The 21,374-nt window shown below is 42.5% G+C and overlaps 1 protein-coding gene across 1 annotated transcript in view; it reads left to right on the top strand.

Annotated features, from left to right (window-relative positions):
- Positions 1-21,374, top strand: part of LOC142008336 (sodium channel protein type 5 subunit alpha-like) — a 116,477-nt gene that overhangs the window by 35,710 nt on the left and 59,393 nt on the right. The window contains exons 12-14 of the mRNA XM_074985516.1: positions 3,052-3,178; positions 9,920-10,158; positions 16,773-16,955. Coding sequence (XP_074841617.1) covers positions 3,052-3,178; positions 9,920-10,158; positions 16,773-16,955 — 549 coding nt within the window. The remainder of the gene's footprint in view (positions 1-3,051; positions 3,179-9,919; positions 10,159-16,772; positions 16,956-21,374) is intronic.

Here is a 21,374-nt window from a genome sequence, read left to right as displayed (position 1 = left end):
TAAAATATTATAACGTAGGTTATCTTCTTGGGCACATGTGCAACATGTCATGTGTTCAGTGATGTGCTGAAACACTATAGATAAATTCAGGCTAGAAAATACAGAAGGCTCAATAAAAGAGGAGTTACAGAGTAAGTCTTCGCTACAGGGAAGTTTGCCCTGCCGTGGTTGATTTTCCAGAGTTCAGTTTTGTGCACATAGTAGGGATGCACTAAATCAAACTTACAGGGTGCCTGTGCCAGCACTGCTACTTGTGCTGCCCATTAGGAGTAAGGGAGGTGGATGGAAGCACATGGTCCTTTCAACCTCACTTAATGGAGACATCATGGAAATCTGACTTTAGCTATGTAATTGATGTAGCTGGAGTTGCATACCTTAATTCAACCATCCGCTGTATTGTAGACCTGCCCATATCACCCTCATCATCGGCCATGGGCTCAGTGCCCTTGGTATCTGATGCCTCTCTCACTATTTCCTTTCGTCTTTCCATATACAGTGCAGACTGGCTTAATTTCTGTAGACTAGCTCCGCACCAATCTACAATATCATCTCCCCATTCTCTGTGGGTTCTGCCTCTCCTATTCGCAACGTCCATTATGCCAAATACCAGGGTCTTCATTTTTCATTCTTCATTCATTCTTCAAGTATGCCCGAATAGCTGTAACTTTTGTTGTGTAGCCTTCTGAAGTAGGTTCTCTTTCGGCTGTATCTTCCTATATAATTCCTTGTTGGTGACCTTCTGCATCCATCTCTTCTCAGGATCTTTCTGTAACAACTCCTCTGTAATGCCAATATTCTTCTCTTCAAATCTTTCGTGATCACCCATGTCTCACATCCGTACAACATGCTGCTGAATTCATGCTTTCAAGATGTTCAGCTTCATTCCTAAGCTAATCACTTTGCTTTTCCAGATCTTATCCATTGTCTTCAAATTTGTTCTTGCTTACGCTATACTGGTCTCTATTTCCCTCTTATAGTCTAGATCATATGATATGTTGCTCCCCAGATAAGTGAACTTCTCTACATTCTCTAGTTCAATCCCATCTACACTGATCGTCCTTCCTATTTCCTTATCTCCAAATACCATTGTTCTTGTTTTATCAATGTTCATAATCAGTCCATACTGCTTCCTTTGCTTGCTTAGTACCTGCGCAGTTTTCACTAGCTTCTCCTCATCTTCCTCAATGACAATTATATCATCCATGAACTTCAAGTTGTTAATTCTTATCCCCTGTACAGATATCCCTTCTACCTCTTCCTTGATCTTATCCATCGCTCTGTCTAGTTGACTCATGAAGATAATCAGTGATATCAGATCTCCCTGCCCCATACCGATACTCATTCTAAACCAACTTCCCAACTCCCTGCACATTTTCACTGCTGCCTCCGGATTGTCATTGATATCCTTCAATAAGTGTATGAGTCTGTTATCCATTACATACGACTCCAACACCTCCCAAGTCACTTTCTGATCTAAGCTGTCAAATGCCTTCTGAAAATTGACTAAGCAGGTGCAGATGTTCTTGTCTATCATCGAGCTTTCTCTGTCAATCTTAGTGCCAATGTCTGCAGTATGGTACTTCTATTTTTCCTGAACCCCGCTTGGTCATCCACGAGATGTTCTTCTATCTGCGATCTTCGTCTCTCTGTTAATATCATCAGCAGCACTTTGCCCAGATGACTCATTAGGGCAATCGTTCTCTAATTCTTGCACTCCAATGTACTTCCTTTCTTGTGTATTGTCACTAGAATGGATCTTATCCATTCCTTAGTTGCCCTCCCTTCTTTCCATGCTATATTACATAGTTGGTGCATTTCCTGAAGCATGCTTTCTCCACCATATTTGATCATCTCTCCCGGGATCTTATCATTTCCATGGCTTTTGTTGTTCTTTAGTTCTTTCACTGCTCTTTCTACTTCCTCCTTAGAAATATCGGTCTCATTCTCAATCCTCAGTGGAGATATCTCTTTCAGTTCTTCCATCAGTCTCTCTGAGACACTCAGGTCCAACTGTGCTTTGTATAGGTCAGTGCAATATCTCATCCATTACTGCACAGTCTTCTCCTTGCTCATGAGCACCTCTTCATTCTCATCTTTGATTGCCATCTGTTTTGGCTGCCACTTCCTATTAATGTTCCTGATCATCTTGTACACCTCCCTGGTCTTACATTCGGCATACTATCTCTCTATGGCTACGTCTACACGTGCCCCAAACTTCGAAATGGCCACGCAAATGGCCATTTCGAAGTTTACTAATGAAGCACTGAAATGCATATTCAGCGCTTCATTAGCATGCGGGCGGCAGCAGCGCTTCGAAATTGACGCTCCTTGCCGCTGCGCAGCGCGTCCAGACGGGGCTCCTTTTCGAAAGGACCCCGCCTACTTCGAAGTCCCCTTATTCTCATGAGCTCATGGGAATAAGGGGACTTCGAAGTAGGCATCGTCCTTTCGAAAAGGAGCCCCATCTGGACGCGCCGTGCGGCGGCAAGGTGCGTCAATTTCAAAGCGCTGCTGCCGCCTGCATGCTAATGAAGCGCTGAATATGCATTTTAGCGCTTCATTAGTAAACTTCGAAATGGCCATTTGCGTGGCCATTTCGAAGTTTGGGGCACATGTAGACACGGCCTATATCTTCAAACTGCTTCTCTAACCATTTTGCCCTATCCTTTCTGCCCACCTTCTGCCCTCTTGGAAGCATTGCTTCTGATCTTCAGATGATGATCATTTTCTTCTGATTTGTCCTCCCTGATTACTGTTTCTGGTTCTCTGTGCCTTAAATATTGAGTCTGTTCTGGTATGGCTATGGTCTGAAGAAGTGGGTCTGTCCCACGAAAGCTCACCTAATAAATTATTTTTCGAGTCTTTAAAGTGCTACTTGACTGCTTTTTTGTTCTCATTGAAAATGTCTGTTTTCTAAAGAAGATGCCTATTTATCTCACTGCACATCTTCATTCATATTAACTTCCACACCTAATCTGTCTGTTGCTACTTCATTTTGTACTGTGATATTTTACTCAGTATGTTTACTAACACATTTACTTATTTAAGCAGAGCCCCCTATCTGATGAGGCGAACAAGATGTATTTGACCTCTAATCTATCAGGGGACTATTTTACTGAGCCACTTCAAAGAGAAAGGGCAACAAGTGCAGTGAGTATCATGACCAGTGTCCTGGAGGGTAAGTGATTTCTCATCATTTTAAAATTCAGACCTAATCATATGTTGATGTGGAAGCTCAGAAAGTGAGCAAAATGTCAATAGTGAAAAATTTAAGGTTGTTAATAAAGCCTTTGTGGATGCACTAGTTAGGAAATTCCAGAGTTAATGTTACCTATGCAGCCTTATTTTGTCTCCCTTTTGAGTGCGTGTTATAAAACAGTCTTTAATTACATGGTCAGACTTTTTATTCAGCAGGATCCTCACTTATTCAGTGTACAAGATGGATGGTGAATGCGGTATAGATAGTGGAAGGAGAAGGGATAGTCTCTTGTATTAAAGGCACTGGAACTGGACTCAAGAGAGATGAGTTCTATTCTTGACTTTGCCATAGCCTGTGGTGTTGGGAAGGACTATCATAGGCACATTCTCAAGACAGCCAAATAAAAAAGTGTACAGCTAGAATTAATTCCGTCATTTCAGATTTTTCAGTATTTGACTGTCATCTTAAAATCTTTTAATTTAGTTTTTGATACATAATTATGAATAAGTTTACTAGTTTTCCCTGTTATTGTTACCTGACATGTCATAAGATTCTGTTTTAGCTGCTTCTGGCTTTCACCATCATCAACAACAATCATCGGCTCAACACCCATTGGTGTTTGATGCCTCCCTCTCTATTTCCTTCCATCTTTCCCTGTCCAGTGTGGAATGTCTTAGTTTCTGTAGACTAGCTCTGCACCAATCTACTATATCATCTACCCCTTCTCCATGGGGTCTGCCTCTCCTTTTTGAACCGTCCATTATTCCAACTACCAGAGTTTTGACTTTTCACTCATTGTTCTTTCTGCAGATAGGCCCGATTAGCTGTAACTTCCATTGTATAACACTCTCCAGAGCCCTGTCCCCTGACCCTTCCCCATGCCCTCTCCAAGGCCCCCTCCCCATGCCCCCACCAGGGCCCCCTCTCCCTGCCCTCCCCCTCTGGTTCCCCTGGGGCTGGGCCTCCTCTTCCCCCCAGCCAACCCCCTCACACCACCAGTGCATGAGAGTCCCCCCAGCCCAGAAGACCCCTCCCTGCTCCCCATGCCAGGCCAGTGAGTGGAGTGTGCCTTACTTGGAGGACAGCGACTCTGACAGTTGCCTTGCCCACCTGAAACTGCTGCCCGATGGAGTGGTAGCTCTCTGGAGTGGTGAACTTCCACAAGGCGACAGCCATGTGCTTCTCCACGGTGAGGACAGGCCACACGCGAGTGTCCTGGCATTGGAGGATGGGGGTGAGCCAGGTGCAGAGCTCCGTAATGGGGTCCCTCTTCATCCAGATTTTCTGCAGCCAGCATGCTTCGTCCCACTTGATCAGGTTCAGCCGGTCCCACCAGTTGGTCCGGACGGGGAGAGTCCATACCTGCCAAATGGGACTGGGAGGCCTCAACAAGGGCGGTGATAGGTTGGAGCCCTGGGGCAGAGTCTTCAGCCCCGCAGGAGGTGGAGGAGGACTGTCAGGATGTTGGCCAACAGGCAGAGCTGGGCAATTCTAAGGGTCCGCAGACGCAGTGGGTCCATGTCTTTCAAAAGCAAGGTTCAGAACTGGGCATTGGCTCAGCTTCAATGTGAACAGCTCAGCCTGGCTTTGGCAGCATGTGCAGAGACCGGGTATTTGGGTGGGGTCCTTTAAGGCCCTGCATGGCTGGTGCTCCCACAAGTGCTTTCCAGCCATCCAGCCCTGTATGGGGAGTTTCCTGGTCCATTCTTTCAAAAGAGGGTGCATGGCTATGTGGATGCCCTCTTCTGAAGGGATGGATAGCTCTTTCGGTCTGTGTTTTAGGTGTAGACACAATCTTCTGGAAACCAGCTTCCAGGAAATAGTTTTCCAGAGGATCTCTGTAGTGTAGACACAGCCCATGATTTTTCCTATGACTGAGGTAAGGCTGATCAGTCTATACTTCCCTGTGTTGTCCTTCTTTCCTTTTTTTAAAGATGGGCACTACATTTGCTTTTTTTCCAATGATCTAGGACCTATTCCAATATCCACAAGTTTTCAGAGATAATGGTGAAAGGCTCTGCAATGTCATTTACCAATTCTCTCAGTTCCCTTGGATGCATTAAATCTGGACCCATGGATTTGTGAATGTATAGCTTTTCTAAATAGCTCTTATCCTGTTCTTTCCCCACTGAGAGCTGCCCACTTCTTCCCATAGTGCATTGCCTAGTGCAGTAGTCTGAGAGCTGACCTTGTCCTTAAAGACTGATGCAAAAAACCATAGAATACTTCAGTTTTTCCCACATCACCTCTCACAGTGTTACATCCTTCATCCAGTAAGGGCCCCACACCCTTCCTGATAACCTTCTTATTGTTAACATGCCTGTATAAACCTTTCTTGTTACTCTTCACATTCCTTGCTAGCTGCAGTTCTAATTGTGCTTTCCCTGCATTCTTGAGTAATATATTTATTGTCCTCCTTAGTCATCCATCCAAGTTTCCTCTTCTTATATGCATCTTTTTTAAGTTTAGTCTCACCAAGGATTTCCCTCGTAAGACAAGCTGGTTGCCTACCATATTTTCTTTTCTTTCTTCACATCGGGATGGTTTGTTCCTGTGCCTTCAATAAGGCTTCTTTAAAATACTGCCAGTTCTCCTGGACTCCTTTCCCATTCATATCAGTTTCCCAGGAAATCCTGCCCATCAGTTCTCTGACAGAGTCAAAGTCTGCTCTTCTGAAATCCAGGGTGTGTGTTTTACTGCTTGCTTCATTCAATATCAGTGTATCCCTGCTGCCAGGATAGCCTTTTATATAGGGTGCTGGAACAATTTATATAGTGGGCATTCAGCAAGCCATTGAACCAAACTATAAACTACAAACTTGGGTGCTGGAACTAACTGTTTTGCCCCTCCAGCTGTTAGCCGATGGCCAAGGATGTTTGGTGAGGTGCCAGCTATGCCCGTTTCACACCATCCGTGACTTTAACCGCTAGGACTCACTGTCCCTTCGCGGCAGGCAGCCCGGGCCAGGCTGACGGATGCCCCAAGGTCCTAAACACCCATTACTTTTACTGCTAGAGCTCAGAGCCCCTTCGCAGCGGGCAGTCAACACTGACTGACAGGTGCCCCAATGGCAGCACTAAGAGCCTTTCCACACCCGTGACTTTAACCGCTAGGACTCACTGTCCCTTCACGGCAGGCAGTCAGGATTGACTGACAGGCACCCCAAGAGTTTGCCCCATGGAGGCGGCACAACTCAACGCTAGGCTCTTTGTACTCTCACCTAATGGCCGGGCTTTATAGCCAAAACGGCTGAGGTTCTTTAATTGTGTTGGCTGCTTTACAGTAACCCAGGGAAACAAGTCAGGCTTATGCACAAACGGTTACCAAAATTTATTAAACTAGATTCTAATCATGTGGTTACAAAATTGCTAGTGGCTACTTATTTAAATGTATAGATGTCACACACACAAACAAGTTACAAAACTGAAGCCACGATCCCAAAGAAAGAAAACAAAGTATAGAGCTCTATTTCAAAATATGTGTACACTAAAGATAGGAGATCAGGTATGGGCGCTTCTTACCCTCCTTGCATCTCTCGATTCCAGTGGTGCCAAGCCAGGATCGGTCACTCAATTCCGCGGAAAGACGAATAAGGGACAAGGCTTAGGGACCCCTTTAGCTGCAGAAGCCTTGGGAGGCTGTCACTTATCTGACCAGCAGATAAATAGTGAAAAGCACTCAAAAATCATGGTGCTCTTGGTCCCCATAGTTATACCTCTGTAGTCCTTTATTCTCTTTCTCCTTTCTTATGCCAAATTGGGGCTGGTTTGTCTGGGTGACGCCAGCTCTTGCAAGAGTAGTGTGAACTTAATTTACACTTGCAAGGGAGAGGAACAATAAGTTTCGACTATTGGACATTCCTTTTTATTAGGGTAAATATTTCCCACCTGGGATGTTAGTGTGTGTGCATCAGGTTATTAGTAGGGGCTAAGAGCCATGTCTGTCACAGCTCCTCTGTCTGCTGGGAGCCTAATTGTTGTATATGTTCCCAGAGGCACATTGTAGCAGCACACCTGTGCTTTCTCACAGCCTCAAAGGCTGTGCTGGAATTTACGTTAAGTGCCCTGTTGTTTTGGCTCCCTTGTTTTCCCAGCAATGCTGGTCTGAGAGGGGGCTGGCTATCTGGCTACACCAGCCTGCCTTTCAGACATTTGCCAGTAAATTCCAAGTGATTCTTCTTAATTCTACTTCAGGAGACCCGAAAGTCTATTCAAATTCCTACAGTTGACAACGCCCCTACTTTCTGAGTTTGAAAATCTACTAAACTTTTATTTCACCAGACTAAACATAACAAACATAACAATAGCTTTCAGAACCATTGTGCTTCTTACCCCATTAGAAAAAATATAATCTTACAGAAATTTGGTTGTGTGCATCTTTTCCTGACCACAGTCTATCTCTCTGTCCTGTACTGTGATTCTGTTCCTTCTGTCCATAGTAACAAAATGAAAATCCTTCAAATTCAAATCCCTCAAAGTTCCAGACATGTATAACTTCCATCCAGGAGCCAACCTCTATGTCACAGTATGCACTATAGCATATGTGCTTTTTGGTCTTTGTTCCACTTGTAAAATGTGGATAATACCACCGCTTCATCTTGCAAAAATTAAGTGTTTGTGAATCACTCAGATACTGTAATGATGAGGAACATAGAAGAGCCAACAGGGAACGTATAAACAAAGTATGGGGCCAAACTTTGATCAATGAAAAGAAAATAAAATATTAAATAGCTGCTTATTAAGCAAGAACCACCCATCCTATGCACTGAGTGAGGCAGGAGAAAAGTGTGCAATCATCGAATTAAAGACAATGCCTATGTACAAAGGTGCCAAATTAAAGTTTCATGGATAAACTTAGTTGGGGGATTTCCTAACTTTTGCTTCACTTTGCAACTTTAATACTGTTTTTAATAGAGGCTTTTGTTGATTGTCGCTTTTGTTTGTTTTGTTGCTGTGTGCAAATTCTCAAATCAAATTCCAAGAATGTCATTCTGAAGGTTATTCTGAAGCTTAGAATATCTATATTGTCAGTAACAGAGAGGTAGCCGTGTTAGTCTGTATTGTAACAAAACAAACAAGCAGTCATGTAGCATTTTAAAGACTAACAAAATAATTTATTAGGTGATGAGCTTTCATGGGGCAGACCCACTTCTTCATATCTGGAAATACTGCTGAACTGGAAATTACCCCATGAAAGCTCATTGCCTAATAAATTGTTTTGTTAGTCTTTAAAGTGCTATATGACTGCTTGTTTGTTTTGTTGTAATGTCAATAGGAAACTATGCAAACAGCTACAATCATGGCTGAGTAAGCACGCTTTTTTGTTCAGACTATCAGCAGGTTGAATCATCACTGGGTTTTGTGGTCTCTTGCTGTAAATATTTTAAGTGTTCTGCGATTTTGATATTTTTAATTTTATGTAAGTGATTCTGTGCTTAGTACTGCTGAGTTTTTCTTTGAGTACTTTGGCTACAAGTGAATCTGAAACTTTCCAAATATTCAGATGTGATATCATGTGGAGTGGATCTAATCAAAATTTAACTGTAATACAGGCATTTCAAAATAGAGGAGAAAATTGGTAGCTCAGGAGATTCCATTTAATATTCAGCTGTTTGCTGAGCTTGGCAATTAAATTTCAAACATTTCGTTACCATTCGAGGTAACATCATCAGTGTGCAATCTGGTTCAATAAAGTCCTCCCCAACCGGTCTTTTCATAGTCCTTTTTGTGTGAACATGACCAATAGTCGATCTTGATTGATTGCTTACCTTTGACCAATCATTGTTAGCCACAGTTTCCTTGCAAAATCTTTTCCTATTATCTCTTAATCTCATGGGCTCAAACACTGGATCCAAATCAACGTGCCAGTTGATTGAATCACTACCTGAAAACCATGCTTCTAAAAACTCCCTTCCTTGTCTAAAGTCTGATTATCCTATAACTTCCACGTCGTTAAAATCAAATTTATGGCCAGTGTTATCTTCATGCAATGCAATCAAGGATAAAAGGTCATGTCATTTAACCACCATTTGATGTTCGTGTACATGCATGCCCAAGATCAACTATTGGTCAGGTTCACACAAAAAGGACCATATAAAGACCAGTTGGGGTGGACTTTATTGAACCAGATTGCGCACTGACGATGTTACCTTGAAAAGTAATGAAATGTTTGCAGTTTAATTGCCAAGCTCAGCGAACAGCCGAATATTAAACAGGCATTTCAGTTTGGCATTAGTCGATCTCAGAGCTATTTATTGCATGCAGACCAGTCACTGGTGATAGTGCATACGTTTTATGACATGTTACTAGGAAAGAAAGTACAAAAGTAGTTTTAAAATTTTCATTCCTTGGTGTGTCTGGAGCAAGATTTTACCCCAGACATATTTTCTAAAGGTGTTTACAGTAGGAGTGTATATCTAAGAACAACAAAGCCTGGTGAAGTTCAGTGGGTTTTGAATCAGGCCTTATCTGAAGAGAATGAGTTTGAGTACCAGTTCACTCATCTGGGAAGAGTCTTTAAAATGATGATAACGTGAAGAAATGCCTTCTGTAGAAAATGAGTGATATGATTTCAAAAAGTGTCAAGAAGAGTTCTCTGATCACTTGTGAAGTGATGTAGGTTTGTTTTTTTTTCTGTTCTTCCACTAATTGTGGTTCTTCTTTTGCCACGTGGCTCAATACTGATTGCCTGGTTATTGCTTTGTTTTTGTTCAACATTAAGAACTTGAAGAATCGCAACAGAAATGCCCTCCATGCTTGAAAGACTTTGCCCTAAAGTATCTTGTTTGGGATTGTTGTCCACTGTGGTTGAGAATCAAGAACAAAGTGACAATTTTCGTAACAGATCCATTTACTGACCTGACTATCACTCTATGTATTGTGATGAATACTACCTTCATGGCGCTAGAGCACTATCAAATGACAAAGACATTTAAACACATGCTTAACAAGGGCAACTTGGTAAGTGACTTCTAACATTTTGTACCAAGAATGAAATGTGGTTATTTCTACTCAGAATACAATGAATTAACCAAAATTTCCTTCCTTCCTTTCTTCCCCTCCCATCCCTTCCTGGATATGGGGTTCCCAGATGTTACTTTTGATTTTCAGATACTCTAAACATATTTTGAATGAAGCAGAAAAGCTTAGAGTTTTTATTGCCAATGTATTATATAAATACACCTATCCCTTGATTTACAATCATTCGATTTATGAATTTTTGCTACAACAAACAATGTAAATATGTGCCTATATTTCAATTTATGAATGTGTTTTCGCTACAAAGAAGAACAAACCTTTATTTGAGCGTCCACTTCATAAGTAATGAACACAGAGGAATACTTCAGTACATAGTCAAAATAAAAAGCAGTCAACTAGCACTTTAAAGACTAGCAAAATAGTTTATTAGGTGAGCTTTCGTGGGACAGACCCACTTCTTCAGACCATATTCAGTACATAGTGTGAAGCTGACTCATTTCCCTCAGCTGCCCAGCTCTTCCCAGATGGTTTGCATACTTCATTGTGTTCGTGTCATCTTGACTGTGAGTGATATTAATCATAGAATCCTAGAAGCTTAGGGCTGGAAGGTACTTCAGCAGGTCATGGAGGCCAGCCTCCTGCCTAAAGTAGGATCTGCCCCAACTAAATCATCCCAGCCATGACTGTAAAGCCGGGACTTAAAAACCTCTAGGGATGGAGATTCCACCACCTGTCTCGGTAACGCATTCCAGTACTTCACAACCTTCCTGGTGAAATAGTTTTTCCTGATAGCCAACCTACACCTCTCCCTCTGTAACTTCAGACCATTGCTCCTTGTTCTGCCCTTTTTCACGACTGAGAACAGTCTCGTTCCATCCTCTTTAGAGCTCCCTTTCAAGAAGTTGAAGGCTGCTATTAAATCGCCCCTTAGTCTTCTCTTCTGCAAGCTAAATAAGCCCAGATCTCTCAGCCTCTCTTCATAGGTCATGTGCTCCAGCCCCTTAATCATTTTCATTGCCCTCCGCTGAACCTGCTCCAATATGTCCACATCCTTTCTATAATAGGGGGCCCAGAACTAGATGCAATACTCCAGATTTGGCCTCACCAGTACTGAGTAGAGGGGAATAACTTCTCTAGATCTGCTGAAAATGCTTCTCCTAATGCACCCCAATATGCCTTTAGCATTTTTGGCTACAAGGGCACACTGTTGACTCATATCCAGTCTCTGATCTGCTATAATCCCCAGGTCCTTTTCTGCTGCACTGCTACTTAGCTAGTTGGTACCCAGGCAGTAACAATGCTTAGGAGTCTTCCATCCCAAGTGCAGGACTCTGCACTTGTCCTTGTTGAGCCTCATTGAATTTCTTTTGGCCCAATCCTCCTATATGTCTAGGTCACTCTGTACTCTAGCCCTACACTCCAATGTATCTACCTGACTCCCATCTTAGTGTTGTGTGCATATTTGCTGAGAGTGCAATCCATTCCCTCATCCAGATCATTAATAAAGATGTTGACCAGTACTGACCCTAGAGCCAATCCTTAGGGCACTCCACTTGAAACCGACCACCAACCAGACATTGAGCCATTAATCACTACCCATTGGGCCCCTCCATCAAGCCAGCTTTCTATCCATCTTACAGTCCATGTATCCAATCCAGACTTCCTTACCTTATGAGCAAGAATGTTGTGGGAGACTGTATCAAAAGCTTTGCTAAAGTCAAGGTATATTACATCCATTGACTTCTTCATGCCCACAGAGCCAGTTACCTCATCATAAGAGCTAATCAGATTGATGAGGCACAACTTGCCCTTGGTGAATCCATATTGACTGCTCTTGATCACTTTCCCCTCTTCCAAGTGCTCCAAAGTGGATTCCTTGAGGATCCCCTCTGTGATTTTTCCCAGGACTGAAGTAAGGCTGACTGGTCTATAGATCTCTGGATTGTCCTTCGTTCCTTTTTTTAAAGATGGGAGCTATGTTTGGCCATCTCCAATTATCTGGAATCTCTCCTGATCTCCACAAATTTTCAAAAATAATGGCTAAAGGCTCTGCAAGGACATCTCCCAATTCCCTCAGTACCTGTGGCCCCACACCCTCACTGATCACCCTCTTATTGTTAACATGTCTGTAGAAACCCTTCTTGTTACCCTTCACATTCCTTGCTTGCTGCAGTTCCGACTGTGCTTTTGCTTTCTTGATTATACCCTGACATTCTCCAGCCAGTGTACTTATACCCCTCCTCAGTTATCTGTCCAAGTTTCCACATCTTATATGCATCCCTTTTGAGTTTGAGCTCACTGAGGATTTCCTTGTTAAACCAAACTGGTTGCCTACCATGTTTGCTTTTCTTACTGTGCATTGGGATGGTTTGTTCCTATGCCTTCAATAAGGCTTCTTTAAAGTACTGCCACTTCTCCTGAACTTGTTTCCCCTTCATATCTGTTTCCCAAGGGATCCTTCTCATCAGTTCTCTCAGGGAGTCAAAGTCTTCTCTTCTGAAACCAAGGGTCTGTATTTTACTGCTCACCTTTCTTCCTTTTGTCAGGATCCTGAAATCTACCATTTCATGGTTGCTGCAGCCCAACTTTCCACCCACTTCTATTTCTGCTACTAGTTTTCCTGGTTTGTGAGCAATCTTTAAATATCTTTGTTATGTGTGATCAGCATGGGTCCTAGATGTGAAAAAGTTTCTTCAGGAGCTGTCACTAAGGCCAAAAATCCAAGGAAAGCAATATCCATGGCTACCAAATTTGAAGTTATTAGAAGAATTAAAGAGGGCCAGCAACTGAAAGACATATGTTTGGCAACAAACTTGGTTGCATTGACAGTGTGTACGATCTTTGTACAGAAAGAAAAGATAAACGAAATGGCAGAAACATATGCTGGTGGAGCTAAAAGATCCATCAAATAACAAAGGCCAGGGATGCAATAATGGGTAAACTTGAAAGACTTTTAATACATTGAATCAAGAGCCATAATGAATGCAACATGCCTTTGAGCTTTGTCATCATAAGGGAGAAAGACCTGTCTTTGTTTGAGGACCTGAAGAAGAAAGCCAAGGAAGAAAGGCAAGTTGGGGCCATGGAAGTAGTATTCAAAGCAGGTCACAGTTGGTTTGAATGCTTTAAAATGTGTTCACATTATCATAGTGTGCATGTTACAGGTGAAGCAGCATCTGCAGATATTCAGGCAGCTAACATTTTTCTGGCTGAATTGCAATGAATCATGAAGGTGGATATTCTCCAAAATAAATCTTTAATGCTGACAAAATAGGGCTTTTTTGGAAAAGAATGCCTTCTCAAACCTTTATTTCAAAGGATAAAACAAAAGCAACAGCTTTCAAGGCCTCTATTCTTGGTGGAAATTTGGAAGGAAATGTGAAATTGAAGCCTCTCCTTTTTTACCATTTGGATAATACAAGGGCACTTAAAGGCTTAAAGAAGGAATCATTACCTATGGTCTGACATTCTAACCAAAAGGCATGGGTAACAAAGCAGGTTTTTGCTGACCGCGTAAGAAGCCACAGCGCTAGAAGAGGCAATTGGTCAGACTGTTCTGGAAGAAGAGATGATCAGTAAGGAGTGGATTATGCAGGAGACCCTGAAGTTGGTCCAAGAGAAGAGAGTGTTGAAGATAAGAAGGGAAGTTTCTGAGAGGGTGGAATAGCAATATAAGGTGAAATGCAATGATGTGAGGAAAGCAGCCAGAAAGGATAAGGCAAAATGGTTAGAGGAGCAGTGTGAAGCTATAGAGAGGTATTACAGTGAATGTGAGACTCGGGAGGTGTATAAGATGATCAGGAATATTAATAGGAAGTGGCAGCCGAAGCAGATGGCAATCAAAGATGAGAACGAAGAGGTGCTCATGAACAAGGAGAAGACTGTGTTGTGATGGACAAGATATTGCATTGACCTATGCAAAATACAGTTGGACCCAAGTGTCTCTGAGACACTGATGGAAGAACTGAAAGAGATATCTCTGCTGAGTACTGAGTGAGACCGATATTTCTAAGGAGGAAGTAGGAAGAGCAGTGAAATGACTAAAGAACAACAAGAGCCATGAAAATGATAAGATGACAGGAGACATGATTCAGGAAATACACTGACTATGTAACATAGCGTGGAAAGAAGGGAAGACACCTAAGGAATGGACAAGATCCATGCTAGTGACAATACACAAGAAAGGAAGTGCATTGGAGTGCAAGAACTACAGAACGATTGCCCTAATGAGTCATCTAGGCAAGGTGCTGATGATGATACCGAAGAAGAGACTAAGATCACAGCTTGAAGAACATTTAGCAGATGAGCAAGTGGGATTCAGGAAAGCTAGAAATAGCATACAGCAGATATTGACAAGATTCATAGTGGAGAAATCGCAACGAAAGAAAAAGAACATCTCTTGCTTCATCGATTTGCAGAATGCATTTGACAGTAAAGATTAGAAAGTGACTTGGATGGTGTTGGAGTCATATGGAGTGGATAGCAGACTGATACAGTTGTTGAAGAATATCAATGACAATGCGGAAGCAGCGGTGAGAATCTTCAGAGAGATGGGAAGTTGGTTTAGAATGAGAAGAAGTATGAGACAAGGAGATCCAATATAGCTGAGTTTCTTCATCATGCATCTAGAAAGTGCAATGGACAAGATCAAGGAAGAGTTTGAAGGGATATCTCTGCACAGGATAAGAATTAGCAACTTGAGGATCACAGATGATATAGTTATCATTGAGGAAGATGAGGAGAAGCTAGCAAAAATGGTGAAGGTGCTAAATGAGGAACGGAAGCAAGACAGACTGATTATGAACATACATAAAACAAAAATAATGGCATTTGGAGACAAGAAAATAGGCAGGAAGATCAGTATAGATAGGATTTAACTAGAAAACTTAAAGATGTTCACGTACCTGGGGAGCAACATAGCGTATGATCTAGTCTGTAAGAAGGAAAAAGTGACTAGAATAGCGAAAGCAAGAGTGAGTTTGAAGGTGATGAATAAGATCTTGAAAAGTCAAGCAATTAGCTCAGGAATAATAAAGTGTCTTGAAAACGTGTGGATTCAGTAGCATATTGTATGGACGCGAAGTGTGGGTGATAACAAAAGATTCAAAGGGAAGAATATTAGCATTCTAGAGGAGTTGTTGTAGAAAGATCCTGAGAATGGGAGGGATGCGGAAGTTCATCAGTGAGGAATTATATAGGAAGATACAGCTGAAGAGAACCTACTGCAGAAGGTTATACAGTACAAGTTACAGCTATTGGGCATATTTGCAGAATGAATGACGAACAAAAAATCAAGACCCTGGTATTCGGCATAATGGATGGTTCGAATAGGAGAAGCAGACCTCACCGAGAATGGGTAGATCAGATAGTAGATTGGTCTGGAGCTAGTCTGCAGAAACTAAGCCGCTCCACACTAGTCAAGGAAAGATGGAAGGAAATAGGGAGAGAGGCATCTGACACCAACAGGTGCTGAGCCCAGGGTTGTTGATGTTGATGGTGATGATGATCTGCAATTGGTGATGAGGTATCTTGTATCTGCATCAGATGGAGAAGAGAAACCAACAATTAAGGAGTTGTGGAAGAACTACAATGTCAAGGTGGCTATAGAAAATATCACAACTGCATGGAATAAAATTAGTCAAAGTATCCTGAATTGTTTTTTTGAAAAAGCTGCTGCCAAAATATGTTCATGATTTTCGTAGTTTTGAGAGTGAAGTGAAAGACAGTGAGGTGGACACAGATGATGTTCCAGACCTGTTACTGTCACATGGTGAAGAATTGACTAATGCAGAATTAGTTCAGCTGAATGCGGCAATGTTATCAGAAAAGGAGGAGGAAGAACTGGATGAACCACAAAAAATGCTGGATATTAAAACACTCTCAAAATTCTTCAGTTCATTTGGAGGGAGCTACACAAATTCTCTATTACAATCAACCAAACTTTAGTTCAGCATGCAAGTAACAAATTCATGAAGCCATTCGATGCTGTCAGGAGTTGTATGACAGGAAAAAGAGGGCTGCAGTACAAACTTAAATTTTCAACCCTCAACCTCATCACCTCCTCCTAAATCCTCATCACCAGCAACTGATCCTCAACCCTCAACCTCAAAAGCTGAAAACAAAACCCCAGTTAAGGAGGTTGAAATCACTATGGAACTGTTTCCAATGATGTTGCAGATGATCCCATGGAACTCATGTCAACGCCACCTTTCTTACCTCTAAGAACTGATTAGTGGTAATAAATGTCATAAAAAAGCAATAAAGTAGCACTGTTCTTATTTTTATGATTGTATAGTACTGTGAGGTATGTGGGAAAAATATTGGGTGACTTTTTTGGGAGTTGGGAACCAGTCAGAATTTTTTACTTTGAAATTAATGGGAATTTCATTTTTGATTTATGAATTTTCACCTTACAAACAGTTTTCATAGAATGAATTACGTTCGTAAATCAAGGGATAGGTGTATATGCTAAAAGTAGGATCTTCTGTTCAGGCTTCATTAACCTATGCTACTATATTTCAAGGAAAGTAGTCCAGAGGCAAGATATACTTATGGTACCTTTTTGGCTGACATTGCTTACTGTTTCTTTGTCACAGGTGTTTACTGGCATTTTTACTGCAGAAATGATCTTGAAAATCATTGCGTTAGATCCTTATTACTATTTTCAGCAGCGCTGGAATATTTTTGACAGTTTAATTGTCACCTTCAGCTTACTTGAACTGAGTTTATACACGCGTAAACAAACAAGAAGGCTGACCATTTTCCGAGCTTTCAGACTGGTAATATCTCAATTCAATCTCAAAAGCTTTGGCATGAATATAGTAGAGAGCATTTCAGTGTCCCTTTCAGTGCAAGGAATAGTAGTTTTTAAACCCTTACTATTAGAAATGGGAAAGACCATTTTGCCAAATTTCAAACCCATTTAGATTTGACTGAAACTAATACAGCATTTGTATTTCACTTGAAGACAGGTAAAAATATTTCTGGTGAAAGAGGCAGAAGAAAATCCAACATTATCATATCATATCATATAGTAAATGGTTGAGCAGGGAATGAACAGAATGAAAAGCAAAAGCAGAGCACCTGAGAAAGGAAAAGCCAACCTGGAGGTGGAGAAAAATGGTGATAGATACATGTGCTAGACTGAGTTTTAGGGAGGCGGTTGGCTTTTCTATCAATATAATATATCACAGTCTTTTAAACTAGAAACATTAACATTAATAGAACCATTCACAAATTCAAAATTAACCATACTCTTATAGTGTCTTGTATACTATGGTAAAGGATGATATAAAAAACTCAAGATAATTTCTTGGCCTGGTTTGTAGAGATGCTGAGCAACCATAGCTCCTACAGACTTAGAGTTGTGGATCTAAAATTTAGACTATTTGCATATACAAGTTTGATTCTTCTTTGAATGATTGCTCATGTGCATTCCATCATGTGTGTGTGTGCTATGTGCACGGTTGCCAGAAGGCTTTCCCTAGCTGTATCCATCATGTTAGCTGTAATGCCCCCTGTGGTGACATCTCCTAGTGTCATTGATATATACCCCTACCAAAGCAGCGTCCACTTTGTTCCTTCTTTCAGCAGTGATGGTTGTTGGAGCTTCTGCCTGTTACTCGCACATGGCTCTTCTCCAGCATTGTAGATAGTTCTTTGTAATGTAGATCCTGTCATTAAATAGTTATTTAGATAGTTAAAGTTCTGTTTGGGGGGATTTCGCCTTTGTTGTTTGTTTTAGCTGGTGGGGCATGTAGCAGCCCCAAGGCGTCAAACAATGTGCCAAGTGTGGAAAACATATTTCAAGAGGTAACCTGCATGCTGCCTGTCTGTAATGTCTTGTTGAGGGTCATCAGCTTGACAAGTACAGCGTTTGTTGAGGTTTCAAGACTAGAACAAAAAGAGAGAGGGAACAGAGACTCAAACTAGTGCTAATGAAATCAGCATTCAGACCTCAGCCTAGTGTTGTAAGTTTTACTCTCTCAGTGTGTAGTGTCCTGGACTCAGTGTGGGAGACTTCAGCAGCACACTGTTAGCAGCATGGAACTGTCAGTACAGTTCCCCATAGCATGCTGCTGTGTCCTCACCTAGGCACTGTTCCCATTCACCTGTGCCTAAGGAGAAGATGATGGAGGGAGAACATTCCCCATCCAGAAGGCCATGTAAAGCCCCAGCGGAGAACCGTGCAGCACTGAGCCATCCCAAGGAGGGTACCTCTGCCAAGGCACCATAGATTCTGGGGCCCTCAGTGGGTCAAATGAGTCTAATGTTGGTCTACCTGCCGGAGCCAGTAGTGATTCAGGAAGACTTGGACTCAACCTCCACCCCAGACACCTTTGGGGCAGCCCAGGAGCTGACTGAGTTTATAGCACTGTACGAACAACAGCGCCAGGTGGCACCACTGGTGTCAACATCTATGTCTTCAGCACTGTCTGTGGTTCTGGCAGGGATTCTATCTGTAGCCCCATCCCCAGTGCCTTATGCTGTGCTGCCACCATCATCATTGTTGGCTCTCATTGTGCCAGCACCACAGGCACCACTTTTGGACCTTGAGACAAACATGCACACAGCACACAAATGCACATGGTGGAGTGGACATGAGCAGCACATCTCAAAGAAAAAGTTGCAAGTAAGTAACCGTTCTTCGTAAATGCAGAACAAGTAAAAATTAGCTTTCTCAGGAAAGGTATTAAAGTTCTGTTTCTAGGAGACAAGGAAATATAGAAAGAATTAAGTCTGTCAATATGCTGTCCCCCAAATTTATTTCCTGAGAAATTTAAATTGTATGTTGGCTATAAATTTCTAGTAGGGGAAACAATAATAATTTGTGTTACGGAAGCATGCAAAGACCACAACCAAGACTGGGGCCTCATTAAGGGGCTGGACTCTGTATAAAGATAAATAAGAAACAGTAATTGCCCTGTAGAACAAAAAGACGCCAACAGGGAAAGAGAAGGGGACAATGATATAACATATATGCAAATCAGTATTGTATATTGTGTTGATCATATATTGACTTTAAAACATCCTACATTTCACAGTGTTTGAATAGTTTAAAATAGCTCTAAGGCTATATCTACACTATGATATAAATTCAAATTTATTAAAATAGATTTTGTAACACTGGGTTTTATACATTCGAATCTGAGTATCTTCGCCTCCCCACATGCTCCCCACAAAGTCAACTTATTGGTGCCACAGTCAATTAGTAAACATCAACTATTGTAGCAATGGGAACCTATCCCACAGTTCCCTCATCCCTGTAGCATTCTGGGTATTTTCACTGGTGCAGCATGGGAAAAAAATGTCCCACAAGTGGTTGTGGGTATTTGATATCATCTTCTCACATTGCATTTCTCTCATTTCCCCCCCCCCCCCCCCCCCCGGAAAGCAAACTTCCATTTTTCCAGGCGGAAGGATGGAAAAGCAGGGCATCAACAAAGATCACCAAATTAACAGACATCTCTTGCTTCTGTAATTGAATTGCTTTTTAAAATGGTAGCTGTAACAGAATTATCAAAGATTTTATAAAAAGCAGCAGGTGTGTGACTTCTCATGTGGCCCTCCACCCACTTTCTCCCTCCCTTGATTACATATGATCCCTGAAAATAATAGAGGAACAATACAAAGCTTGAAGAAAGAGTAGATAGTAAAGGTTTTGAAAAAAGAGATTTTATGAGGCACGGTTTTTAGCTCCCCAATCCATTTTACAGCTTCTGTGCCCTGGGATCTCCCAGCAATCTGTGTCTTTTCAACTGGCCCTTCATCCACTCTTCCCTGCATGAAGGGGTCCAAAGTTAGAAGAAAGAGGATAAAAAAGGCTAAGAAAAAATATTTTTGTCTTCCCTCTTCACTGTACAGACATGGCCAATGGAGGAGATAGGGGATGGGTCTTGACAAATTTCATTGCCATTGTGGGGGGCTGGTATTTTGGAGGTTGAATGGACAGTTCACACGGTCTCCAAAAATCTTTTTGGGCAGTAGGGTGTGGGGTCCGTGGCTGGAGGTTCACTTGAACCATTCCCCCTAGCACCTGCAAGCCCCACAAGTCAGCCACCAGGGAAGTCCAGCGACAGCTAGCCCTCAGTTTCCTTGTTCTGGCTGCGGGCACATGGTGGGGGACTTGAGTGGAAGGCTAGTTGAGGCATCCGCCCTGGCCATCAGCCAGGCTTCATGAATCTTAGCCGCTGGGGGGAACTTCCCCTGGGTGGCAGCCAGGCTCTTCAAGTCTTAGCTGCCAGGGGAGACTTCCCCTGGGAGGCTGCAAGCCCCCAAAAATCTTAGATGCTGGAGGGACACTTTCCCCCAGGTGACTGCAAGCCCCCCAAAATCTTTCCCGCCCTAGGAGCCCTCACTGTGTGCAAGCCAGGACATGGTGCTGCTTGACAGCATGGTCAGCATTGAACAGCAGGCATGTGCTTTTATTGGGTCAGGGGCTAGCCATGTCATATGATTAAGTGCAGGAAAGACCCCAACTGCCTCTCGTACAAGCATGACCCCATCCCACCCCCAACAGCCTGGTGCAGCAGCTGGCACCAGGCAGCAGAGAAAAAAGCCCCAAGTGCTCAGCTAGCAGAGGTAGACATGAATCATGAATTCCATGTTGGGACTATTTGTAATGGATAGATGCTCTCACAGCACTAATAGCGAAGAGAGAAAGAAGTTTCTCAGCCTCTCATACAAGCATGATAGAACAGCCATGGGCTTCCTGGTGCAGATTTGAAATTCATGTTACCTCATTCCTGCACACCTGGAGAGCACTGGAGATGCAAGCGGCCAGAGCGGAGCATTGTGGGGTACATATGGGACACCTCTGGAGGCTAATAAATTTGATTTAAAGACATGGCACACATTATCTTTCATTTGAACTTTTATATTTGAACTTGATACTACACCCAGCCAGTTTCAGTAAAGTTATGTTCTTCTTCGAGTGTCCCCGTGGGTGCTCCACCATAGGTGACGGCTTGGCCGGCGCCGCAGATCGGATCTTCCAAGCAGTTTCTGCCGGACCGCGCATGCGCCGGCGCGCGCCGCTCCCTGGCGCGCTCCTGGCCATGTGCGCGATCCGGTCCCCGCCAGTTCCTCTCAACCGCCGTCGGCTGCAGACGGAATCCGACTAGGCTAAAGCCACATAGCGTATTCAACTACTTTATTTGTTTTCTCTTTAAAGTTTTTCAGTTCTTTAGGATACCATA

The sequence above is a fragment of the Carettochelys insculpta genome, chromosome 2 (assembly GCF_033958435.1).
Source record: "Carettochelys insculpta isolate YL-2023 chromosome 2, ASM3395843v1, whole genome shotgun sequence".
Taxonomy (NCBI): domain Eukaryota; kingdom Metazoa; phylum Chordata; order Testudines; family Carettochelyidae; genus Carettochelys; species Carettochelys insculpta.
The sequence above is the reverse complement of the archived record's forward strand: the minus strand, read 5'-3'. Positions and strand labels throughout refer to the sequence as shown.